Raw genomic sequence first — 27,002 nt, forward strand, 5'->3', positions numbered from 1 at the left:
AGCGCCCCCGGGGCAAGAAACAAAATTGGCGCGCCTACCCCCCACCTGAGAATATCTTAGACGTGGGCAGTGGCGTAGCTAGGGGTTGTGGTGTTAGGGGCTAAGGATACATAATGGCGCCCCCCAATTCTTGAAACAACCGCGCGCGAAATTTTGGACAAATAAGGCCTACCACTAATTAATTTTGGTTACTAGAAGTTGATATCGGTCTTAAAAGGGTTGCGCCCGGGGCACGTTGACCCCCTCTGCCCCCTAGTTACGCCACTGATTTCAAAGCCACAAGCACATATTTCCTGCCCAATAATGATTTATTAGAAACAAAAGTACTGTGCTACTTGTACATGACTATTCATTATTTCATTCACACACCCTTGACTTGCGGGTATGTGAATCAAATCTTGTACTAGTCTAGGCAATCAATACAAGCACACAATTATTTCCTTGTAAATTAAAATCCATTTGTAAATCAAAACAATTACAATAAGACAATAAAATAAACCTCTGCATATATTATATTGAAAATACTATGTGGTGTCAGTATCCTGCACATCATCTGTAGTTTCTGTGACCTGTTGACTTGTGACTTCTTGACCTGTGACCTGATGATGGGTTGACCCTTGACTTTCCTTATCCCATGTAAAATGATAATTTGATTCTAATCTGCTTTGCCTAGTTTGTTCCTTAACTTCTGCATCACTGCCCTGCAAAAACAAGTCAAAAACCAAATGATCGTATGTTAGATCGTATGTTAGACATTTTCAACAATCATGGTGTATAATCATGGTGTGTAATCATTCACTAGGTCGGACATCCGGGAACATTGTCTCCTTCGTCCCCTTTGCACAAGCGTGCACATAGCAACCAGCTCGAGAAAGGGGAACTGCACATGCGCACACTGGTTTTACAAGGCTATTTCCCCTTTGTGACGTCAGCCCGACCAAGAGAATGGTGTTGTTGTTATGGTTTATGGAATGATGTGGGCTATAATAGTGGTCAGCGACAACTTGCAAAGTGTGCTGAGGCTTGTGGATCAACGTCTAGCCGTTGTGCCTGTGCATAGCGCACTATAAAAAATTGCACTTTTTTTATAATTCAATACTGTGAGTTCATTTGTGTGTTAAATTGGTATTAACTAGAGGTTAATAACTGAATATGATTTTGTTGTAGTGCGAATAACATTAATCAATGCATGTGCCCTTTAATTTTTCAACAGAACAATGTAGGACCTCAAAGGAGAATTCAACATCTGTCAACTGGCAACCTATGAAATATTAAGAACTTTATTTACAGGTACTTCAATATACATACTAATATTATAAAAGATTTCATTGAAACAAAACCAAAATTAAACTCACTATTGACGGTTTCGCCTATCATGGTCGGTAGGCATCATCAGAATGATGGTTGTTGATCCTTACTTCCGGTTGGACGTATCCTGACTGAAGAGGGTGTTTTATCAGCCAGGAGAGGATCATACATGTGACTAAGGAAGTGGGCCCCTTCGTCTCTGTTCATGACGTTCGGCGAAACCATCAATAGTGAGTTTAAAATAGTGAGTTTAATTTTGGTTTTGTTTCAATGAAATCTTTTATAATGTTTATCAACAAACCTGATGAATTTATTTAGTGATACTTACTAATAAACTAACAATCATGTTTTTAAAATATAAACTATCATCTTCGCTGAGTATTGTGAAGTCACTTCCATCCTCCCCGTCTGGCCACTCATCAGGTGAGTATGTAAGTATTCGGAATTCTACTCTCCCTCCTGAAATAAAAAAGTATCAATTATAATGAAAGACAAAGATAAAAAGACTAGTTTGCATCTGACGTCATCTGTCAATCAAAGTCGAGCACGGTTTGTTTATAAGTGTTGTGATGATATGAGTTGTTGAACGCGGTGGTAAAACCCGGGCGCCTTATTGTTAATTTTGCACCTTCAAACATACAAACCATCTCAAAAGTTAGGTCTTTATACTAGGAAACTTTCTTTCGCGAAGGAACCATGTCAACAATGCCTAGAAAAGTTGCTTTTTGCCTTGTAAAAGTACGTAATTTTTCGCCATTCACTGCTATTCCTTTTCTCCGATCAGCACCAGATAAATCTACCTTCCTTTTACGCGCTAATTAACCAATCAAGGATCGTAGAGAGTTTGACTGACAGTGACATCAGACGCAAACTAGTCTTTTTATCTTTGTCTTCAATTATAGTCACTTGATCAAGTCACACATCATGCCCTAAACCCTAATCCTCCTCCAAATGCGATGCTGCCAACTACTCGGGAGACAACTACTTGGGAGACAATCCAAGCAATGGCTGGCGGTTGAGGGGCCCACTTTAGGGCCCGGCCTTAGGGCCCCTGGTGGGGGGTCCAGGGGACAAAGCCTGTGGAAGCACCTGGTTTGTAGCACATTTAGTGGGCATTACAACTTGGATAGTTTACATACCAAGCTACAAATTCAATGGCTATTCACCAGAAATAATTCAAGATTATAAGCTTGTATTTTATTGCATAAATGTGAGCATCACTCAACAAAATTATGATCCCTGGTAGCCATGATGTGTCCTATCTTAATTCACATGATTTTTGATAAAATATTTGTCACACTTTCGATGGATAGTTTGGATTGAAAATATCTTCCAGAATCCAGACACTCACAGACCACCACACAGGCAAACCACCAGGTCTCAATTTTGACATCATTCCAATGGATGCAGTTCTAAACACACATAAATACAGGCGCTGATTCAGGGGGGCCCGGGCCAGGCCCCCCCCTCCTCCCAAAAAAAAAAAAAAAAGAGGAAAGGAGAGAAGAGAAGAGAAAGAGGAGAAAAGGAGAAAAAAAAAGAAGAAAAAAAGGGAGAAAAGGAGAAGGGAAAAGGTTAAATTGCACGTATAGTAGGCCCATGCCTAAATCTCAGCCGGGTCAGTCTATATAGGTATGTGATTATTTTGCTTGAAGGCGGGTCCTCTGCCTAAAAGCATGTGAAAATTACGGCGGGCCCACCGATATGTAGGGCCCGTCACATTTTGTCACCAAAGTCAGTAGGCCTATTAAGACGGACTCCGAGCCGACTTCAATTCAACACCATGCATGCTTTAATTGCGAATCTCAAGTGTCAGTGTTACATTTAAAATTTTACAAATCGAGTTCGGGCCCTTTTTGTTTTAAAAAGCAATGATAGTGTAAAATGGTCCACCAAATGGCTTCAATTAGGTCTTCATTTTGCAAAAGTTTCTCACTTATGAGGGGGGCATATCCCCCCTCAGACACCCCCCTGTGTGCGCAACTTTATGTTTACATCCGGGGTTTACATCTAAAGCAATATCGGGTAATTTATTTATAAAGGTTAAAACTTGTCCACGAATGGCTTCAATTGGGCCTTCATTTTGTAAATTTTCGGCCTTTTGAAACATAAAATTTTACACAATAAATAGTGCAAAATAGTCCACCAAATGGCTTCAATTAGACCTTCATTTTACAAAATTTTCTCACTTCTCAGGGGAACATCCCCTCAGACACCCTCTAAATGCATAACTTTATTGGTACATAATTATAAAGCAATAATTCACACAATAAAAATCAAAACTTGTCCACAAATGGCTTCAATTGGGCTGTTTTTCTCAAATTTTAGGCTTTTTCAAACCAAAATTTTACACAATAATAGTGACAAAATGGTCCACCAAATGGCTTCAAATGGGTCTACATTTTCCAAAAGTTTCTAACTTCTGAGGGGGGAACATCCCCTCAGACACCCCTCTGTCGCGCAAGCGCTCTCGGGATGAAGCTTAGCATGCCATTACTTACTTTTTTTTTTCCAAATATTGGGCCCCCCCCTCTGACTGCTCTGGATCCGCCACTGCATAAATACACAATGAGTACGGACATTGAATCATTTTAGTGATATGGAATAGGTAATTCAGCTCCAGGCCAGACTTGTGTTATCTAGGTGTAGGCAGTCAGTGATTGTCTTCAGCCTTGACTGCTACAATATGATTTACTCCTTCTCTTGTTAAGGATTCAAAACAAAATTAATATTGCCAGTGGTTAGGCCTACCGTATTGTTTGTAATAAACGCTCCCCATCTAATAATGCCCCCCTCCAATTTTTAAAACTTGAATCAGTCAGTCAGTCTTGTCAGGGACGATTGGTAAATTGCATGGACAAAACCTGTAATGATTCATACTTCCATCCATTCCATTGCCTAATTATGGTAGAATTTCACTAGATTCTTGCTTGATGATGTACTTATGGGTGTAATTTTGATGCATTTACCACGAAAATGATACTTTCCATGGGCGTCGCCATTAGTATATCCGTAAATCCCTCTTTTCTACAGGAGCACCATCAGGAAATTTAACCTGATTTTAAGTTTTTTTCACTGACAATTCACCTTCAATAAACGCCCCCTTTTGGAAAAATGCAACGCCCCAGGGTGTTTATTACAAACAATACGGTATGTCTGAACCTAGTGTGTTTTCCAGCCCAGCCCCAAACTCTGTCACATCTGAGTTAAATAGGGCAGAAACAGGGACTGGAGGAGAGACTGTCCAAGAGGGTTTGCAGGTTAACAAATATATAGTTCCTCTTCTATGCGGTCGATGATGACTACTCCATATTCCAGAAAAATACAACACTAATTTTTTGGGATTAAAAAAATATGATCAAGTTCTGCCAAATGAAACACAGCTCAATCCTAATCCTTTAGTTAGCCCTAACTGGCAATAAAAGACAAAATTCCCTATTTTACTAGTTTCTTGAAAAAAGAGCCAAAAACATGCATTTTCGGCATATTTTCTGACAATCGATTCACAAAAATCAAAGACTTGGAACAAGTCTAAGCATTTACAATCTTGAGTATATGCCAAAATTTTGCTATAATTTTCACTTTTTTGTGTTTCTCTAATTAAATTATCGGTTATCGGAATGAAACATGTCTTTTCCAAAAATTAGACTGCATAAACTGAAATTAGTCTTGGTACAAGTCTTTGGGCTTGATTGTCACAGCATACGAAAAACACCCAAAAAACGCATGTTTTTAGCCCTTATTTCCAAAAATTGACCAAACATTAAAATTTGATGTTTATTGCCAGTTAGGACTACCTAAAGGATTAGGATTAAGCTATGTTTCATTTGGCAAAACCGGATAATATTTTTTTAATTCCAAAAAATTAGTGCTGTATTTTTCTAGAATAGGGAGTAGTGCTTTTCATGGAACTAATTGACTTACCTGCTCCTACATTGACACCTGCATTTTCTAAATGTTGTTGTACAGACTCCTCTATCTTCCTATGATTACTATCATATACTTGAACTTCTTCTTCACCATCTAAATTGACTTTATTTTTATTGTTCTTGTCCAATTTGATCCGGGTAACCCGGACCCGCACCTGCCCGTCATCAGCCGGGCTGGTAGGCAACTTTGGTTTTTTAGGTATAGATTTGCTGTCTTTGGCTTCATTGATGAGTTTTTTTAATGATTCTACAAAATTTGGTTCACTGCCGGTTTCACTGCCAGAGTCTCCAATTATTTCCACATTGCCCTGTAACAGATGAAATGAAAACGAAAATTTTAGAAATAGAAATATGAAAATAATCAATATGGCACATATGTGACCTGCTTTGTGAATGGCCCATTGTGCCCCCATTCACAAAGGACATACTATTGGATTAAACAGGTGCGTGTGAAACAAAGAATACCAATACAGCAGCCAGGATGTCTCAAACCTTCCAACTTACTCATTTTGTGGTAACAGGTCACATTATATGAATATAAAATTAACAAATTTTCAGCACTTTCCTGATATTTCAGAGTAACCATACCATAGTCTGTAATGGGGTGAGACTCACACCTTTTATTATTTTTGCTCTACCCTTTTTATCCAGGCAACCTTTATACTAAACATTGTCATAACCCACCATTTTTACAATCAAACTGTACAACAGTAAGATTAAATTGACTGTAATTAGGCATCAAAATTGGGTATCAATCATGGAAATTGACTAATCAAAAGCCATACAAATTTTTGCTCAAACATGTTCAAATAAAAATGACCCCATCCTTTATATTTCACTCACACCATTTTTTTTATTGCTACCCTTTTTAATGAAAAATTGAGACTCCCAACCTTTTCCCATTTCACCCTTTCTAAAGCGTGGGCTGCACACTATGCATACTGTGATTTTAGATAGACTAACAATTGAATACCTGAGTGGAAGAAGGCCCCACTCCAATTTTTTACAAAAATGAGTTAGACCCAGCCTTTTATTGCCAGCAGACTGTTCTTCCTTGTGTAAAAGATGAGCCAAAATCCACTCTTTAAATAGTCTTCCACATACATTTAATCATGGTTTTTATGGGCCCTTCTTCCACAAATATTGGGTTAAAGAGGAATTTTGTTCATCAATGAAATCTGCTTTTCACTATAATAAACTTTCTTGCTAACATATTACATGCTTCTACTTTTGCAATTTATGGATAATTATCAAATTTCTGTAGCTATTTATAACACACCTGCTTACGGAACTGACACTTGCAGTATATTAGTGGAAGAAGGGCCCAACTCCAATTTGTATTAAGACCTGTACCGTTGTCATGGAAACATCATATATAATTTCGAATATATGTAATATTGTATGTTCATGTATTAAAGGTCCCCTGAAGATGAAAACATTCTGTCTATAAAACTTTTCCAAATATTAAGTTTTTTCGTAATATCTCAAAAACAGTTTTGATGGAATTGGGCCCTTCTCAGGTATTCAATTGTTCAGAGATGAGTTTAAGTATGTCTACAAATCTGTATAAGTAAGTAATAAATATGTGACACGATCTGGTCCATGGGGGCCAAAGGCGGCAAATTTGAAACTGAGATGAAGGTAAAAATATGGAGTAAAAAACAATAAAATACATAAGAAAATAGGCATCAAAAAACTTCACAACTTTAGAACCAAGTATGCTAGACCTTTGGTGTTTTCAGTAAATGATAGCCTTTTGGATATATAATGTAATAATTACAGTAACTCAATTTTCAAAAATGCCTCCTTTGGCCCCCATGGACCAGATCATGTCACATATTATAAATCTTTCTACAAATGATGGCATTAACATATCTAACAGACAGAATACTATCATGGTACCATCTACCTAGCTCAAAGTTTATTCAAGCGGTACTCCAACTTCACTCTATAATGTCATCAAGTATAATATATATATATCTATTTTTATTTTTCCAGTCAATATCCGAGGTCAACATCAGGGGTAGAAATGGGTAACACAGCCATTTTCTAAAAAGCAATGTGGAAGTTCTTTTATGGCCCTATTTCTGGAAATCTGAAGACTGACATCCCTTCAACATCTCATGTACATTGCCACCATGGAGGATTGACTCATGGACAAGGAACTCAAAAGTGTCACATTCTCATATAGCTCACCTTATCATCTTCTGCTGCATTCACTTCAGTGTCTTCACCTGTTTTTCCAGTTATCTGTAAAAGTATAAAAACAAATGATCAACCAAAAGAATTAAAAGAAAATTGCATTTTCGGAACATCAGGCTCAAAATAAGCCAAAGATTCAAGGGTCAAATGGTGCTCAAGAAAGAGGTTTTACATGGTACTTAAAAACTTTTGCAGGCCCCAAAACTTCTTTTATTTCATACTCTTCTATGACTCAATTTGATGCTTCAGATAAATGATTCAACTTGCTTGCTGGCATTGCAAAGTTTACTTATGTCATTAAAATCTCATCATATATTGACAGAAGGCATAAATTTAATAACCAGTGCAGGTTGATGTCTAATTTCACTCAGTCCAACACAGGTGCAGTGACCTTTGGCAACCAGTGTAATTTAGGCAAGTAGCCCTAACTTAATGAACAGTGGTCATATCAGAGATCAAAATATTGACTCCCCTGTGCTAGGTAACTTTTCAGAGTTTAACCCTCACATAGTCACTGCATGTCAGGATGGTTATTTAACTCTGGATTATGGATATCATCTTGATTTGACGGCAGCATGTCAGCATTACGAAGGTAGTAAAATATACTTGCGTATGAGAAGGATTGATATCATCACGTATTAGCTATGTGTGACAGTAGATGTGACAGGGTTGTCGAAAAAGCAGATTATGTACAATCAGAACGGTACGGTGATAGATACAGAGGGTGCATCCCCCGGGGTGCATCCTCATCGATAGAACCATATGAGTATATCTTATCACAGATGTATACATCAAGTGACAGGCATGGAGCAAAAATTGGAGGTATTCGGTTTCCCTCGGAATGCGAACGAGGCATTCGTTGTCGTGCCAACGCGACATCGCATGATGGGCACACTAGAGAGACGCATTTGATGCGACCTGCACGCAATACCAAGATGCTAAAGATGAGATGCAGAATTGTTTTCATCTCTGCGCACCGTCGGCATGAACCCGAATACCCCCAATTTTCTCCCAATAGCTGATGGTGCGATTGTACGTGGCGGCATAGGGAGTCCCGGTTCTCCTACTCTAATTCTGTGGTATGTGTACAAATAAACAACAAGAAAATAAATCCTGATTTTTGTTTGTTTGTGTTTGTTAGTTACTAAGAACGGCAAAACCTTACTTTGGCTTTTGCCTCCTCATCTTTTTCTGCCTCCTCCAACTCTTTCACCGTCTTCTCAAGTTCATCAGCAAGTCCATTCAGCCTCTTAACTTCATCCGGGTCATCTGTAATATCATCTATAGACTCTCTAAATTCTTTGAGCAATGTGGATAGATATAGCCCATAAGTCCTCATGTATTCTTTGAGTTGTGGTCCATTCAGGACTTCTCTGATCAATTTAGAGAGCATCTCCACCAGATGTTTAGTTCCTTCCTCATCTACTGTGCCTGATGCAGACAGTTGATCTGACACCTGCAAAAAATAACAATCAGTAATTGGCCTTGATTACTTATACAAACCTGAATCGTTTTCATTTCACATTTTAAGGTAACAATGCTTCTTCATTGAAATGACAATCTGCTGCCATGTCAAATCATGAATTAAACAATCAAGGGATCACAGACTTTCAGGCCGCTTCTTGGCCTTTCCTGTGATTACTTCATTTTCACTTGTATTATGATTTTGTATGTATTCTATGTTTTTTGCTATTTGATGAGAAAAAAATAAATGAATGAATGAATGAATGAATGACCTTTACCCATGCCAGTGGTAGTTCAGTAAAAAAGAAAAGAACAGAACATGGTATAAATGATCCTAACAGAGCAATGATCAGATGTAACAGTTCTTATCTATTTTCATTTGGCTTTAGTTATAAATTCCTTATTATATTTTCCAGAATGATGCACCCAACATCTTCTGTCCATCAGAACGAATATGCCACTACTCACTTATAATTGGTACATGGTAAACTGTCTGTGATTACAACTTTGGAATTAGCAGTGCAAGGTGGCTATATGTACCAAATTTCAAAGTTCTAGGGGATGTACTTATGAATATAATAGCATCTCAACATGCGCTTTTGTGCCACAAACCACCCAAATAATGGTCCAAGCAGGGTTTTCATTTACAATTGGTACATGCTACACTGCCTGTGATTAAAGAAATGGATTAAGCAGTGAAAGTAGCCATACATGTATATACCACATTTCACAGTTCTAGAGGGTTTACTTTTGAATGTACATCTCAACATACGCTTTCGTGCAGCAATGCGTAAATTTGTGTAATTTCTTGTCATTTTTCCACACTTTTCAGGTGCTTTGTGGAACCTCAAAATATGCTTCAAACTTTCCAATTTTTTGCCAGGTTACTTATTTTATATGTAAGCAAGTTTTTATAATTATCCAAAATAATTACCTCCATTTTTTGTTTTTTTCACTCCACCCTACTATGCAGGTCAGCAACCAATCACCCAGCATGATGCTTCATTGTGATGCATACATTTTTCTGCAAGCGACAGTCACTAAGCGGTACGCGGCTGAGCGAGCAGGGTTCGATTTACTTCGAGAAACTTGCATAGCAATTTTTAGCGAAAATATTATTTAGGTGATGTTCTTATAATATTAGCATATGTTTACATTGTAAAAAATTGCTATACAAGCTGATATTTGTGTAACAGGTTGTCCACAATGGGGAGCATTTTGCTCCACGACACAAGTTAAATCGAACCCTGTGAGCAGCTATGGCATGACTCTGAAAGCCAATGTGCTTATTGGCCAAAAATCAACTCCCAAGCAAGTTGCTGCCTTGGACAAAGCAGTGGAGTGATCGATATTATCGGCTTGCCGCTGGTCACCACTGGTCACTGTTAGCATTCTGGTGCGACTGCGCAGTGAAGCAAAATTTTTTCAACAGAACAGCAAATCGGAAAGGGTTTATACTGTTAATTTATTCTCTATTGATTTGTGGGCCAAAAATACAAGACGGACATTGAAAGCTGTAGGTTGATTAGATGGTTAACCATGACTTACACACAGTTTATAAAATCCAACCTAACATAGTTCCTTACGATCCCTGTAAGCACACTAAAACTTCCACAATTCATTGCCACTACCTACATCATTAATAACATCATCCATAGCATCCAGGTTCTCAAAAGATGACTCTAGCTGCTGAGCGAGGGCATTAAGCCTCGCTGCCTCAGCTGGATCATCAGTCATCTCATCGATGCCATCTCGAAATTCCTTCATCAAGTCTGTATATGGCTTGTTCATGTACTCATCAAGTTCCTTTTGGGTGATGCCTAAGTCTTCGTCTTCATCATCAAGAATTACTTTGGTTTCATCTTCATCTTCATCTTCATCTTCTGTTGATTTCTCTTTGGTTTTCACAGCTTTTGATGTTTCTGAAGTATCTAGAAAGGACATAATGGACACGGCTTGTGAGACCAATGATATATGTGACCATCCATCTCAAACCGCTCGTAAAGTCGGCAAATTGTATTTCGAGTTACAGTGCAAAATGTGCATAACGGTTGTATTCATATATACCTAATGTTTGTCCTACATGTTTCTCATTTTAGTGTCCGTCAAACACCAATCTTTAATCCTATTGTTGAAGAGGATAATAAGCTTATACTTTTGTATAGAGTTAGTAAATAGCTGTAGCCTTTGTTTGCTTTGAACAAATCCTGTTCAAGTGGTGGGTTAACTAACAATCAACAATGAGAGGACATTTCTGAACCTTGTTGACTTGGGGATGATTTGAACTGACCGCCAATTATGCCAATTTGATATGTAATACCAGCAATGTGGAAAAAGAGAAATAGTGTAGCACCAAAATGATATACCCTTTTACTGAAGGAGCAAAGTTTAACAAGCCATAACTCCGCTTCTGGATATTGTTTGAAGTCAAATGATGTATCATTGTAAAGCTTATGATAATATTTTCTAAACATAGAAGAAAACAAAATTGACCAGGGGCCGACTCGACTTTACGAGCTTTTTCGACGTGGACGGTCACATATGCCATAATGACCTCAATATTACTTTATGGTAAAACTCAGTATTCATTTAGTTTGTATTATTATATTTATATTTTATTTTATCTTTTTTGTGTTCAGTTTATCAAACCAGTTTTCTTAATTTGGGTAACCGTTTTGGCAGACATTTGGTAGAAAATCCAACTTATTCAAGTGTATTAAAAATTCCCTCAATGTTTTTCAAACAAGCTGGCAAACCTGGCTGAATGAGAAACTGAATACCGTATTTCGTCAAATAAACGCCCCCACCACTTTTTTCAACCAAGATGTTTCAAAAATGCAGATATTTCCATGATATCTTGTGTAGTAAGCGTACCAAGTTGCCCACATGGTCGATAATAGCGTCACTTTTAGGCTAAAATCTGGATTGGAAACCCGAAAGTGAACCAGAAGTCAGTGTTTCTAGTTCATAGTTGGTCATTTTAGCGTGAGTTTTAAGTTTACCTAATGATTTTAACGGGAATTATCGTTCTAAAATTGACCTTGAATAAACACCCCCCCCTCTACTGACTTGAGTACTGCTTCCATCATCTTCTGTAAGTCATCACCCTGGAACCCCAAGGTTAAACCCAGTGAACCCTTCCCCCTCTCACCTGTAACTTCATCATCAACAGACTTGATTGCATTCTCTACTGACTTGAGTACTGCTTCCATCATCTTCTGTAAGTCATCACCCTGGAACCCCAAGCTTAAACCCAGTGAACCCTTCTCCCTCTCACCTGTAACTTCATCATCAACAGACTTGATTGCATTCTCTACTGACTTGAGTACTGCCTCCATCATATTCTGCAAGTCATCACCCTGGAACCCCAAGGTTAAACCCAGTGAACCCTTCCCCCTCTCACCTGTAACTTCATCATCAACAGACTTGATTGCATTCTCTACTGACTTGAGTACTGCTTCCATCATCTTCTGTAAGTCATCACCCTGGGACCCCAAGCTTAAACCCAGTGAACCCTTCCCCCTCTCACCTGTAACTTCATCATCAACAGACTTGATTGCATTCTCTACTGACTTGAGTACTGCCTCCATCATCTTCTGCAAGTCATCAGCATCATCCACACCTTCAAGATTAACTGCTTCCCCAACCATTTCATCATCTGAGCCATCAGCGTCTTCTTCAATATCTTCATCATCTTCATCCTCACTGATAACATCTCCTATCGACATTTTCTGGGCAGCCTTCATTTTGTCCTTTAATGTCTTGATTGTTTCTATGAAAATAAAACAGATTCATGGATAATCATTTGTTTACAATACATTGTATTTATTCATTACATTAAATAATGTCATAACATTGTTACAAGCATTTACACAGCTCAAGAGTATTATCTCAACAAAATACATAATGAAATCAATGCTTATGGGAACAAATAAGTCTGTCCTTACCTTGTTTCTGCCTCTCTTTTTCTGTAAAGAAACAAGAAATACACACACAAAATGTATGAGTGAAAAAAAAGTGTTAATATGACAAAATAAATAAGTATTTTTTTAGCTGTTGTGGCATGTATGCAAGTAGTTTAATATTGTTTTCTTTTAATTTTAGAGTATTGTCTTGTAATATGAAAATGCCCTTTTATAGTATTTCATATTAATTGCCATAAAAGACAAAAAGACATAAATATCTATGCTATTTTTTTTAGTTGGTGCAAGAAAGTCAAAATCCATGTGCTACAGAGAATAAGCGTTTGCTGTGTACAGCTTCTGACTGGGTTACTTCTTATTATAGGATCAACATGGTCCCTATTTCTATTCAGTAGGATCTTATTATACACCTTAGCTGCAACTGACATCAGCATGATTCCTGTTGTTCATGAAGCTGAGGTCTCCTTTCTTTGGTAGGGGAACAATAATCAGTAGCAATATTTAATAAAAAAAAGGTTGCCTTGATCAAGAAGTTTTTTCATGGGAACCAGTGTCATTTTCAAGTTCAGCAGGGGCAAAATTAGTCCATGCGTCTGCTTATTTTGAAACCTGAATATAAACTACTTCTCATTTAAGAAATTCCCACTCCAAATTGGGTAGAGCGGATTTAAAAAGATACAAGAACCCGGTAAAAATACCTTCTTGAATCTGTGTGTACTGCTCAAATTGGTCTTGCTCCAAAGCTGGGAAACACAAGACAGGCTTAGGTTTGAGACTTGGTGGAGGTCTAAGGAATGGATGATGACAGATTAAGTGTAGTATATATGGTGAGTATATACACACAGGATGAGGGCTCATCTATTCTATCTATGGAATCACCATGGCCTTCTGCGCACAAGAACTGCAAGGAAAACAAAATATGAGATAAATTTCATTATTTTTTCCCTTCAAAAAGTGAATGAAATTTCCTTTCATAGAATAACAGGCATGAGAATGATCATAATCGTCCAAGAAAAAACCTGAAGTGTTTAAAAAAGCCTGAAACATGTGTCAAATTGGGCTAAAAAGGCAAAAAAACAGGCTGAAATTAAAAGAAAATGTGGAAATTTGGACCAGAAAAAAGTCTGAATTCAGGTATAAACCTGAAAATTTGCTGGTAAAGTTGATTTCGAGTTATCGTCAAAAAAAGTAATCCACAGAACCTACCTGGATCTCTTTTATACATATCTCTCTACTATCTGCCCATGCTATCTTCATACGATAAATACGTTTTTAACCTTAAACACTAAACATCTTACAAAATCTTATAAGAAAAGTACAACCCACACTATGTAAACCCATACTTTAGTTTTCAAAGTTGTCTTGAACTAACTAGAGCCTATCTGGTTAGACCTGGTCTAACTTGTTTTGTGCACATGGACAAAAGGGTTCAAAATCTTTCTAAAATACTACAGTGGAGAAAGAAACATGCACCACATACTACTACTAGAACATATTAAACATTGAATTACATTCAAAGTATGTCACAGACCCTGGAAACAATCCTGGGATACCCACCCATTCCGAACTTGGAACCTGAGACCTCAAATAATCCTAAATTTCAAACGCATTTGCAAAGCTCTGACAGAACATATCTTTCTCTACTTGAGTCCAAATAGGAAAAGGGAGGAGCATTCTGGGTACCGTGTCTTATGACCTCAGATTGAGGGATCAGTTAAAAGTATAATGTGAGAATAAATAGTTTTGGATTGTGTACATCGTCAGGAATTGATGTATTTTATCAACATCAGATAATGGTAAGCAGCCTAGTGTAGGAGTCCATTACATTACTGTCTGCTTCTTTCTATCCAAGGGGCGTAGCAAGCGGGCAGACAGGGTGGATGAAGTGATTGAAGTCCAAGGGCTCTGAGTGTTCGGGCACCAAGCAAAGTGATGTTAGGGCTGAAAAAGGAAATGTTAATAGGGTTCCGAACTGCTCCTTGTCCTTGGGCCCCAAGGATCTTGCTATGCCCTGTCAGGTTTTAATACAGCCTGTGCATATGTCAGCAAGTAAGATGGGGATATTACAGCCATGAAGCTTGTACTTACTCTGACTTCTGCTTCCCTTGGTTTACCAGTGATATCACACTCTGTTCCGTTGACATAACTGTGACTGTGGTATCTGTTCAGTTTGTGTCGTTTGGCATCCTACATACAACAAGCAATGTTACAAAATATATAAATTGATTTGCAAATGATTGTAACAATATTTCTTTACCATCCAAGTTCATAGCAGTCACTAAAATCATATTTTTAATAATCCAATATTTCACAGTGATGTTATATTTACTGGCATACTCAGGCATAGAGTTAATTTACTAGCCTGGTGTACATTGCATCATAAACCTTTATACAGTATTTATTAGTATTCTCTACTCATCCAAACTTATATATGTTCCTCTAACTAGGATCCAAAACATTCTTATCTATTAAGTGCACAGTTCTTTCCCCGGGGGAGGGGGCCACTCAAATATGAGAGTGTACGCATGCGTGACCAAATTTTTTTCGAACACCCTAAACAAGTTTTCCTCTGTGAGCAAAATGACCCCCTAATCAAGTTTTTAGCACGGATATATGGGGATATACCCCCCTCCGGTATCACTTTATACTACATATAAATTAATGACACAATGAATTCAGAGTGTACCATGAGGCCTTCAGATTCGTAGATTGTTACATGAATCTGATTGGATTCTGGTAAAGTAGTTTTGTGAGTATTCACATCGTATTTGGTTCCGAATTCGGCACCTAAAGTTGATTATCGTGTCCCGGTATTGTGTGCCCTTTTCATGCTTTCTACCGCAAATATAATTTCCTAAAGTAATCCAGAGAAGGGGAAACTCACAAATCTACCAGCAGGAGTAGTAATTAAGGCTCAAGCCCTGACAATCTTATTGAAATACACGATATTTTCGTCTCCGCGTCTGTCCACTGAACTATATACCCATCATAATTCAAGCAACATTTATCTGACGTCATTATTGGATATGCATGTTTTTTAATCTGAACGGTATTTTACAAGGGTTCTTTCCCAACACATTTGTACATTTATTGAATGACCTTTGAAAATTTGGGTACAAAAACTCATACTCTGCAACTTGAGGTCAAATTTTGCACTTGAATTTTGCACGATGTTTTGTGTTTTTAATAAGAAAATTGATATTTTGTATTCATGTCATACTCTATTAATGATATCAAAATGCATTTTTTATTTTTTATTTCGGGTACCCGGGCAGGGAATTTCCTAATAGGATTCTCGGGCGGGACTCGAATACCCGGGACTCACTCATACCCTTAGCCCTTGTATATTAACACCCTGAGCACTACCTGACGATCTAACATTGCCTCTGATTGGTCAATTACATGATATCTTCACTTAAATCACCAATCAGAATGGAGCTTTGCAAATAACTCACCCCAATTTTTGTGTGTGGTGAAATTATTCTAACAATGTTGCTGATTGGTCCAATTGATAATGAAAATTCTTTTTGACCAATAGGCAGGTAGTTCTCATAGGTTTAACTTACCTTGTGTGTCTTATTGCTCCAATCCATCTGTGATTCATAATGACCAAGGAACTTGACATTCTCTTCTTTACCGCTCTCTAGATGGTACTGCTTGATGTGACGACTATAACAAAACTCATATGTCCACCAATCTTTGGTCTATCAAAACAAATTATATTATTAATATATTATTAATTGTTACTGTTTTTATTCCACCACATGTTCCCCTAACCTTCACTCACAACATGAGTATGCTTTGATATGACTCCATAGAGTATCCGTGTTCTATAAGTTGCATATCCTATCAGCGACTGCTATACCTTGTTTAGGACTTTCAAAAGAAGTACCTGCATGTGCAACCATGACTGCTTCAAAATAGCCCACCAAAGTCTGAAAGTCATGTAGGTAACTCCGAGGTTGTGCATTGAATTGGTTTGAATGAGGAATACTACGGGAATCAGCGCCTTTTGTTAGAAGTCACGCATGAGTAAAGTGGATACCCTATATTGGTTTGAATAGTTCTGAGATCCCACCCTCACTTGCTTTAATCCTTTCACTTCTGAGATGCCAACCTCACTTACCTTAATCAGACATGGTGCTGTCTCCATTGGTTTGAGTAGTTCTGAGATCCCAACCTCACTTGCTACTTTTTCCTCTTCTTGCTCCTTCTCGTAGTCTGTCATATCCGGCAACTGACATTCATAACGTTGGCCATATTTGGAAGCTAAGTATATTACTTCCTGATGGATAGGCTACAAATAAACAAACAAACATATCCATGAAACATTGTCAGCCAACAAATATGCAAGCTAAATAAAATAGTCTAAATCTGTTTTTCTACACCTCCATGTTTCTTGATAATAAGGCCAAAGTACTTCAGCTTTCTCTCCATTATGCCGTTTCTGATGGTTAGACGTGTACCGATCTTGTCGAGGATCCAGGAATTTGTTCTCCTGTCTTTCCATGCCACTTGTAGATGCCTCCTGTAACACCACATCTCAAAAGCATCTACTCTTTTCCTATCATTCTTGGTCATAGCCCAAGACTCGCATCCATACATTGCAAGTAGCAATGGAAAACACAGTTGCACGAAGTAGGCGTACCAAGGGGTTGACAGTGATTCGCCGATTCTCCAAATTTGGCCAAATTTGCACACTACGGTATGCTATACAGAAGTTGCCGGGAATCACAAATTTGGTACCAGCATGGGCGCCGCCATCTTGGGAAAAGGGGGTGCTGGCGACCGTCGACTCGACGGTCGCCAGCACCCCCGAACGCGCCCAGCACCATGACTACGCGTAACAGTACGCGTTCCCGACTGTCAATCATCAAGGGTCAATCACCTCGAGCTTGACAAGTCTTACGTGTAGGCGCAAAATTAAGGTTAATTTTTGTGATTAAAACAGTATTTTTCTTGTATAAATCTTGGTCTGGAGAGTGGGATTGTTGGTCGATTTGATGTATTTAATAAATTATGTTAAAGGGGGTAACCCTATTGGTTTTGGATATGGATTGTCTTTAAAATTACAAAATAATATCAAATATCGCCCCCTTTATGCTGCTTTGTGAAAAAACGAGAGCATTTTCAGCGTAAATGTGAATAAATAGCCAAATTTGCAATCCAATACCTTGGTATACGTGAATTGCATTCTGGGTAGGCAAGCAACAACAACCATTTCCGTTCGTATGACGAATTTAATGCTGACATGCTGTACAGTGTACAATCAATGCCCGGCCCGTATTGAACGAAAAATATTTGTTTTTTTCGTACCGTTTCAGAAAAAAAGGAAACAAAATATATTTCCCCTTGCAATATGTACATTTCAAATGAATATAAAAAAGTTTGGGTTAAAATTGGAGAGGAAAAAAAACCATTCCGTACAGGATTTTGAACCGGGTACCTCTCGGTAGAAACATGAAGCGCAAGCGCTAACCGACTGAGCTAATCGCCCGCTGCCTCCATCGTGGAAATTTTATAATTAAATACGGCACACCGTCTAGACGCCGCGTCTCCTCAGCAGTTAGTGTGGTTCGCTTTTTCACAGAATGTGTATGACGCGAAACCAAAGTAGCTGTTGAGGAGACTGATATTTCGAGCTATTTCGTTCATAATTCCCGGCCCAGAAATCCAAAGTATTTACCATTGTTTACAAACTGGTAGCCTGTAAAAGGCGCTGTGTTTCATGATTTCTCCAGAAATACATCGACTTGCATGGAGCGTCAAATTTCAGGATAGTAATGAGAAAAATAGTATCTATTATGTGATACCAAAACCTCATCAACAATGAAAAAAAAATCGGGGAGGTGATGCTGTCGATCGGGTTACGGACCTTTAATGGATGCGCTAAAAATATTATTAAAAGTATTAAAAACAGCTATTCAACATTTGAAAAAATAAACTGTTGCAGGCTTGAAAAGGTCTAACCTTGGTTGCAGCAAGCCGTGAATTTCACGGGTAATTTTATTTCTTGAACGCGGAGCACGGGCGCGATGTAGCCGGTAGAAATCACAGTAGTGTTCCAGGCCTACGCGATGGCAGGGTAATGGCGGCATCCATAGTTTTATTACATTTATCCTCGAGTGACGCTTCCCAATCTTTATTTATTCCCTGGGCGTACATTGAGGTCAATGGAATGCATTTCTCCCATTTCAATTTATACCGATCTAGTGAAACAAGGGTCGATAGTGACGAAATGTTCCTCAATGAACAGAGCATATCCGTATCTTACAAAATATGTAAAGGCCATCTTAATTAAATTTAATCTCAACGCCCCCGCACACATTAATAAATTTGCCCATCTTTTGCGCGTTATTCCTACTGGAGCCAAGTAAATTTGATTTTTAATTTTCTCTGCGTTTCTTTTTTTTTCCCAAATCTACTAAACAACAATCTCACGTCTGACATGAAAATAGCCTAAATCATAAATCTCAATCAAATTCTTCATCTTGACTACAGTGATACCTCATTGGGAAATGAAAGGTGGTCTATTCTTGTCAAAAAGCTCATCCCCAGATAAAAAATTTAAGTGAATAAAATCAACCTGAAAAAATGCATTCTGCATTAGGTTTTCAACTTGGGAAGGGCTTTGAGACAAACTATTAGATTAAGATGGCCTTATTTCTTGACTATCGACCTATGTTCAGCCAGTCTAAAATCATGAAAAAAAAGGAAACCTGCAGTGTCATTTGATGAAATGAGGTGATCATGTGATGTATCATGTTGCAAAGGATCATTCTTCAATAAATTGTTCAAGTTTGGTCTCAGAAATGACAAAGTATCAACCACAAAGAAGTTATGAAACTCAGTCAAGAATCGTAATCTTTAATAGTTAGATGTTGCCAATGCATGTAACTCCGTCGGTTGTGCTACAACACAATCCTTTGATGAGTGTAACTGTGTATCCCGCACAACATGTACGCAAGTACTGCGACTCTGTGTTACGAATATCGTGTATGCGTTCCACTGTAATAATTAAACAACAGTTCCTGTGTTTTATTCAAAATCTCGGATTTTGATAGAACTACAGCACCTGAAGTCTAGATTTTTGCAGGGTTTTTAATATGTTTTTAAATGAACTTGAGTACATTACAATTGTGTAAAAAACAGAAAAAGGCCTACCATCTTGGCATTTGGAGATACAAAAAGGATCCAAATTGAATACTGACCCAGGGTCTTACGAGGAGTATCACCTCGGTAGGTAAATAAATGAATTAATGATTGATTGGATTGATTCATTGATTGATTGATTTATTATTAAATTTATTTAGTTAATTATAATTAATTAATATTAATTTTTCTTTCTTTCTTCTTTAATGATTGATTGGATTGATTCATTGATTAATTTATTATTAAATTTATTTATTTACCCCAAGACAGAGAAACTGAAAACACTCGGACGCAAAATTTGCATGCATGTTGGCAATCAGACACGACAACCATTTATTGACTTTTGTTTAAGACCCGCACCAGTACCTACAACAAATAAACAAACAAACAAACAAACAAACAAATTCTCAGCCGTATAATTGCCAAATATATAATAGGAGATTCTCTAATCGAGCGAATTACCCAACCCAAGACTCTAGCGAAACAACGACCAAAGGCGCAGAAAATCTCGCTTTAGCAAAACCAAATGTGATCCAAACTTGCACTCTGGTGGCCGCCACCGAGGCTAAATTCTGAGCGTTTGACCCCGAACCCGTGGATTATTCATCAAATATCATGGCTGGAAACTCAACAATAAATTATGGTACTGGTGCATACAGATCCCACGCTCCCAAGTGGAATTCCTGAGACTCTTCAACAGGTGATCTACCTGAAGTTACAAGGGATCAAGTCTTAATGTTAGCATTCTATGACATATACATATAATAAATAAATACAGAAAAGATAATTCAAACCCAGCATTATTTTCTTTTGCTTACTGTGTGAAGTCATTGACCTTATAAAAGACTACTTTACTGTTTTTTGATGACACCGGACCTGTGCCTGCATGTAACAATACGATTGTCAATTCCTGTACATATATAGTTTTGACGACTTACTTTCCCTCTTGAACTATCATTCTAAAAAGTTTGATACAGAACAATTATATAAATTTTATGTAGCAACATATTGAACACATGATCTAATTAAACAGTGTACATTGTAAATATGAAGATCTGAGAAAGGGAAATTAATTGCAAGTCACATGTAATTTTAATGATCGGCGCCAACTCTTTATTCCTCCTCCTTATCTACAGGGACCATAATTCTTGATTTTTCTTTTTAAACTTACAGACAGTTAAATGCTTTAATTAGCTATTATTTAACACACTACCATGTAGTAGATAAAATATATCTGTATTTATACAGGTCATTATCTCATTACTGTCACACATAATTATATTTTACTTCTTTCTCACATGTCCACACAGGGCGCGGTGGGTGGGAAGATTTTTGTTGTTGTCGTGTCCAATACAAAACCAACAGTGAATAAATCACCACCAAATCACGCCCAAACCCGCAATGACAAATCCCATTGGTTCCCGGTCGAGCCAAACAATACAAATTTATCTGCATGACAATGATTGACATCTGACCCGGTAAACAATAACATGGATTGGTCCATTAGGCCAAACAAAAATAAAATGATGTTTCCGGTAACATGCTCTGAAAAAATTGGGACGGAAGGAAGGAAAAAAATTTTATTTTATAAAAAATTTTATTTGCACATACTGAAATTTCAATCGAATTTAACACTTGAAGGCTAGCCAACAGAAAAACAGTATGACTCAGGGTCTCAATTGCAAAAGCTCTTCTCATACTTCACAAGTGTGCCGTACTGTCCAATATCATTTAGCTACCCTCTGTCATTCACTGTTCTTGTGAAAATAATATTTTGAAATGACCATAATCAGGGGTAGAAAAAGTAAGGAGTCCAAATGGACCCTCTTATCTTAAATCCAAAAAATTAGGGGTCCATAACCAAACTTTTGGGATCCAAAATAGTCCAATATATTAACTTGTAACCAGTTGATGACTTGAATGTGAAATCCAAGTGTAAATCAAACCAATTTTTTAAGTTTACCTGACTTGAGGATCAAATCTCGACAGAGGTTTCATGCCAATACAACATTTTACTAATTTGACCTCAGGTGACCCCTGATGACCCCCAAATGACCGTACCAAAATATGGCTCTAAATGGTGACTGTATCCACCAAGTTTTATGCCCATATGACAGTTTTTACTAATTTGACCTCTGGTGACCCCAAAATGACCTTAAAAAAATTTGGCTCTAAATGTTGACTGTACTAACCAAGTTTCAAGTCCATATGACAGTTCTAACTAATTTGACCTCAGATGACCTCTGGTGACCCCAAAATGACCTTCAAAAAATTTGGCTCTAAATGTTGACTGTATTAACTAAGTTTCATGCCCATATGACAGTTTTTACTAATTTGACCTCAGATGACCTCTGGTGACCCCAAAATGACCTTCAAAAAATTTGGTTCTAAATGTTGACTGTACTAACCAAGTTTCATGCCCATATGACAGTTTTAACTAACTTGACCTCAGATGACCTCTGGTGACCCCAAAATGACCTTCAAAAAATTTGGCTCTAAATGTTGACTGTACTAACCAAGTTTAATGCCCATATGACAGCTTTAACTCATTTGACCTCAGATGACCTCTGTTGACCCCAAATGACCTTCAAAAAAGTTGGCTCTAAATGTTGACTGTATTAACTAAGTTTCATGCCCATATGACAGTTTTTACTTATTTGACCTCAGATGACCTCTGGTGACCCCAAAATGACCTTCAAAAAATTTGGTCCCTAAATGTTGACTGTACTAACCAAGTTTCATGCCCATATGACAGTTTTAACTAACTTGACCTCAAATGACCTCTAGTGACCCCAAATGACCTTCAAAAAAATTGGCTCTAAATGTTGACTGTACTAACCAAATTCCATGCCCATATGTCAGTTTTTACTAATTTGACCTTTGGTGACCCTGAAATTACCCTCCACAAATTTGGCTCTAAATGTTGAATCTACACCTATCATTTCATGCCCATATGATAGTTTTTACTAATTTGACCTCAGATGACCCCTGGATGACCTTGACCCATTAGCCAATACAAACTTGTTTTGTCTCTGGTCAAGATACACCCACCAAGTTTTGGCCAAATAATAATTGCCCTTGTAAAACAAACTGGGACATCCCCATACCCCCAATTAACATGTGCTTAATATCTGTATCATCCAAGCATCCTCATCTCCAATGCAACGTTCACTATTTATCACTATGGAATTATATTTACATGTTGAAAAATGTAGGCCTAGGGTTGATTTTCTTAACGGGATAATATGCAGGCATGGGCGAGCGGCATGAGAAAATAAATGTTGGTTAATCCTGAAATCTGCCAGGTTAGTTATTTTAATTTTTGTTATTTCGGTGCTAACAAAATGCACAACTTCCTCAACGTTTATAAATTGAAATATTTGGACAATGAACAGTCTTTTATTCATACTTGATATGGGTTTATCGTTGAGTGTCTAGGACAAGGAAGATTACACAATTTTTCGGCCTACATCATTTTTAGCATTTTAACTTTTTTATTACTTGCTCCCCGGGACTTGCTCCCGGGGGGGGGGTTCTCAACTTTGGTTTTGGTAGGGACGTGCCGCTGAGATTTTGGAAGTGGACCCATAAATATACCAATTTTTCAAGAAATTTGGACCCATTGATATACCAAAAGTCACAATTTTCGGCCGAATTTAACCAAAATTGTCTTAGTTTTCCCAAAATTTTGGGAAAATTTTGAAAATTTTGGCTATATTAAGGAAAAATTGGGCTGTTTTCTGAAAAAATTGGGCTGTTTTCCGAAAAAATTGAGAAAATTTTGAAAAAAGGACCCATTTATATACCAAAATAGGCTTTGAAAAAGGGTCATTGATATACCAAGAGGCTGAAAATGCTACCCATATTTGCGGCACGTCCCTGTATGGTCATTTGTACTGAGTACCCCCCCCCGGGGACTTGCTCTTTTTAATACGAGCTTTATGGGAATTAGTTTTACTATTACCGTTTTTATTAAATTTTTTGCGGGTTTTATGCTACTATTTGGTTGGTTTTGTGCGGATGTTTGGTGGTTTAATTTTTTCACAGACAAAATAGTTCAGTGGTTTTCAATAGTTGTAGGCTTGCTGCACGCTGTTTTCAAAAAAGTTGTGCATTGGCCTATATCGCGATAAATATTATCTATCAATTCAACTGTATTTCTTTAATCATTGAATGGCAGAAAGTCGGGGGAAAAATAAAATATATGTGATTTCCAACAACTTCATGTCAGAATTTCGACACGGACGACTCTTGAAAAATTTATTTTTCCAAAAGTGGCATAAAATTTTTTTTTGCGGCACCAAAAAAGAGGGACGGGCGGGTTACCGGAAACCGAATTTTATTTTTAGTAGGCCTTTCTCAGCAAGGGTAAATTGAGTTTAACTTGTTGCACTGTGTTAAACTTTATTATTTAAAATTAATTAGTTAATTATAATTAATCTTACTTGCTTGCTTGCTTGCTTACCATTATAATGAACGAATGAACGACCGAGGAGTATCACCCCGGTAGGAAAAAATTTTTATGATTGATTGGATTGAGGTGTCCCGGATGTGAGATCGCCGGGTAGGGAAAATGAAGGAAAATCATTGTTTTTAATAATGTTACTTGCAATTTTTTGTTATTATTTTGATGAAATAAGAATCACAAAATGTTCTGGTATGTATGAACGGGGTAAGCGGCCCCTCGGGCATAAAACAATCGTTTAGTCATGAAAATATATGAATGAACCCCTAATTCATAAAAATAAAAGTTCGTCGAAAAAGTAATCTGTGAAGAATATCATCAACAGCAGTGGTCATCGCTTGTTTGTTTACATAATTTTCTACCTTGTCGCTCATTTTCCGTGAAAAACAGTGAATATTTTGCATCACATTTTATGCGATACGTTTGTAGAATTGATTCGCAAGTATTCAAAAGTGTGGCACATTTTGTGATGCGACACCAGGAAACTCGAACGCTGCTAGCATCCAATGTGCAAAATCTGTGGCGAGGACGCGGTTCCTTTTATGCGTTAACCATCGCGTATACGCACATGGCGTCAAGCATGTCCATTGGACCTTATTGAAAATAATATGTGCTGGACTACTAGAAGTACGCTTAATTTGGAGGAATTCTTCCAAAAATAACAGAACGAAGTTCTAGACTCAGAGAGTCTCAGGCAAGTTAAAATGGTCAAATATGAGCTTTAATTTGGTCAAAAACACACACACCATGGCATCATTGGGGGATGATTGTATGGACCATCCCCCTCATCAAAATATTCGGGGCATACATCCCGATCCGCCTATAATATATACTATAATCAAATTAAGTAATTCTTGGCCAAACTGGAACACATCACTGACACTGTGAACACACACGAATATAGCGCGGTACAGAAGAAAGTATACATGCGCCCAGGGTTGTAGCTAGGCCAATTTCTATGCCAGGTGGCAAATTATTGCGAAGCCTAGCGCGTGGAGCTCTCGCACTTACGGCCGGGGGTACAGGGGCCCGCTTAAGGGGTATCACCCCCTAAAATTTTTTTTTTTTTTGCTCCTCTTATGATGAAAAATTTTAAATATTCCTTTTTTGTCTAAAAAAAAAAAAAATTAAAATTTTTTTTTTTATTTTTTTTTTTTTTTTTGGTGCGGGTGCAGGCGTTCCCCGCCAGCGTGAGCTTCTAACCCTGCATGCGCCTTACACTCGTGATACGCTTAGTACACTACATGGATGCAACGCGCATGTTCCAGTTTGGCCAAGAATTACTTAATTTGATTATAAGGTATTATCAATTTATGTCAGCTAGACGTTCGCCTTTCGTATCTCTTTCCTTGTTGGAAAGGTATAGGCCTAACGTTGAGGAGATAGGAACATGTACAGAAGATCCGGGACCTACTCTGCCATGTTTGGCTGATTAACGATACATGAACACGGTCTTTTGTACCTATGTAAATTAGTCATTGTGTAAAGCTGTGTTTATACCCAGACTGAATCATTGTCGCTAACTACACAAGTTAGGCTAAGTAAAAAATAAAACATGTTTCACGTCCGGGTTTTCAAAAAAAGGAGGAAGAGGGGCTTTTTATTTTCTATTTTTATCACAAAATTGGTGTAAATACCCATACTTAGAGCTGTTTTAGCGTACATTCCGTACATACAATAATGCCTGGAAAAAGGAGGAGGCCCTTTTTTATTTGTTGTTCTGAGAGTTACACCCCCTCTAATGATCACAAAACCTTCCTAAAATGTTTCTTGTATCTTAACAAGGCTATAGAAAGCATCCCAACTTCCTAGACATATTTTTTGAAAAGTTATAACTGAATTTCAAAAAATAAAAATTTATTTGAGTAAACCTCAAAAAAGGAAGCGGGAGGGGACGTGAAACATGTTTATTTTTTTATTTGGCCTTATGTGTGCAATTTTAGAGAACGTTGACCGACAGAGAGGGTGTCAATATAGGCCTACGTGTCGCGGGACGTGTCGCTTTTGAAAAACAGCGAATCATGCGCATGCTCAGCAGGCAAATATGATGGCGATTTAGTACACTGACCATGCGTGCGATTCAGGTTTCTCCAAAAGCGATTGAGTATAAATGCATCTTTAGAAATGACCGGCGATTGTGTGTTCTCAAGTGCGTTTTATCATGTTAATTAGTGACCTCGATCAAGCATTGAAATGCTGTCATTTTTTGTACTGGATCGTTCAAGCATCTCCAACAAATTTTTCAATGTAAGTGCCTCTGGCCCTAGTAGAAGTAAAAACGGATACTATGGCCAGAGTTCTAGGGCTAATGTCAGCCAATTCCAGGCATGACTTCCAAATTCGGCAGACAAACTGCATACTGCATAATAGAAAGACTCAAAAACATTTATACCTACCCTTCCGATCAGAACAGGTTTATCTGATATATCGATTTCATAATGTACATTCTTCAGCTCTTCTAAGTCAAGAAATGAGTTGACTACGGGTATAAATAATGCAAAAAACAGGCAAAACACAGCCTGCTTTCCGCAATGGACGTTCGCCATTTTTTGTTTTGGT

At 37.7% G+C, this 27,002-nt stretch overlaps 1 protein-coding gene across 1 annotated transcript; it reads right to left on the reverse strand.

The window, feature by feature from the left end:
* Positions 1-230: 230 nt before the first annotated feature.
* LOC140142490 (uncharacterized) lies at positions 231-27,002 on the reverse strand. The gene is given in 14 exon segments (XM_072164476.1): positions 231-701; positions 1,637-1,767; positions 5,233-5,545; positions 7,434-7,487; positions 8,605-8,895; positions 10,539-10,834; positions 12,433-12,675; positions 12,851-12,871; positions 13,525-13,633; positions 13,635-13,727; positions 14,915-15,013; positions 16,393-16,530; positions 16,953-17,123; positions 26,840-27,002. Coding segments are annotated over 14 exon segments (2,286 nt in total). The 5' UTR covers positions 26,990-27,002; the 3' UTR covers positions 231-524.

The sequence above is a fragment of the Amphiura filiformis genome, chromosome 20 (assembly GCF_039555335.1).
Source record: "Amphiura filiformis chromosome 20, Afil_fr2py, whole genome shotgun sequence".
Lineage (NCBI taxonomy): Eukaryota > Metazoa > Echinodermata > Ophiuroidea > Amphilepidida > Amphiuridae > Amphiura > Amphiura filiformis.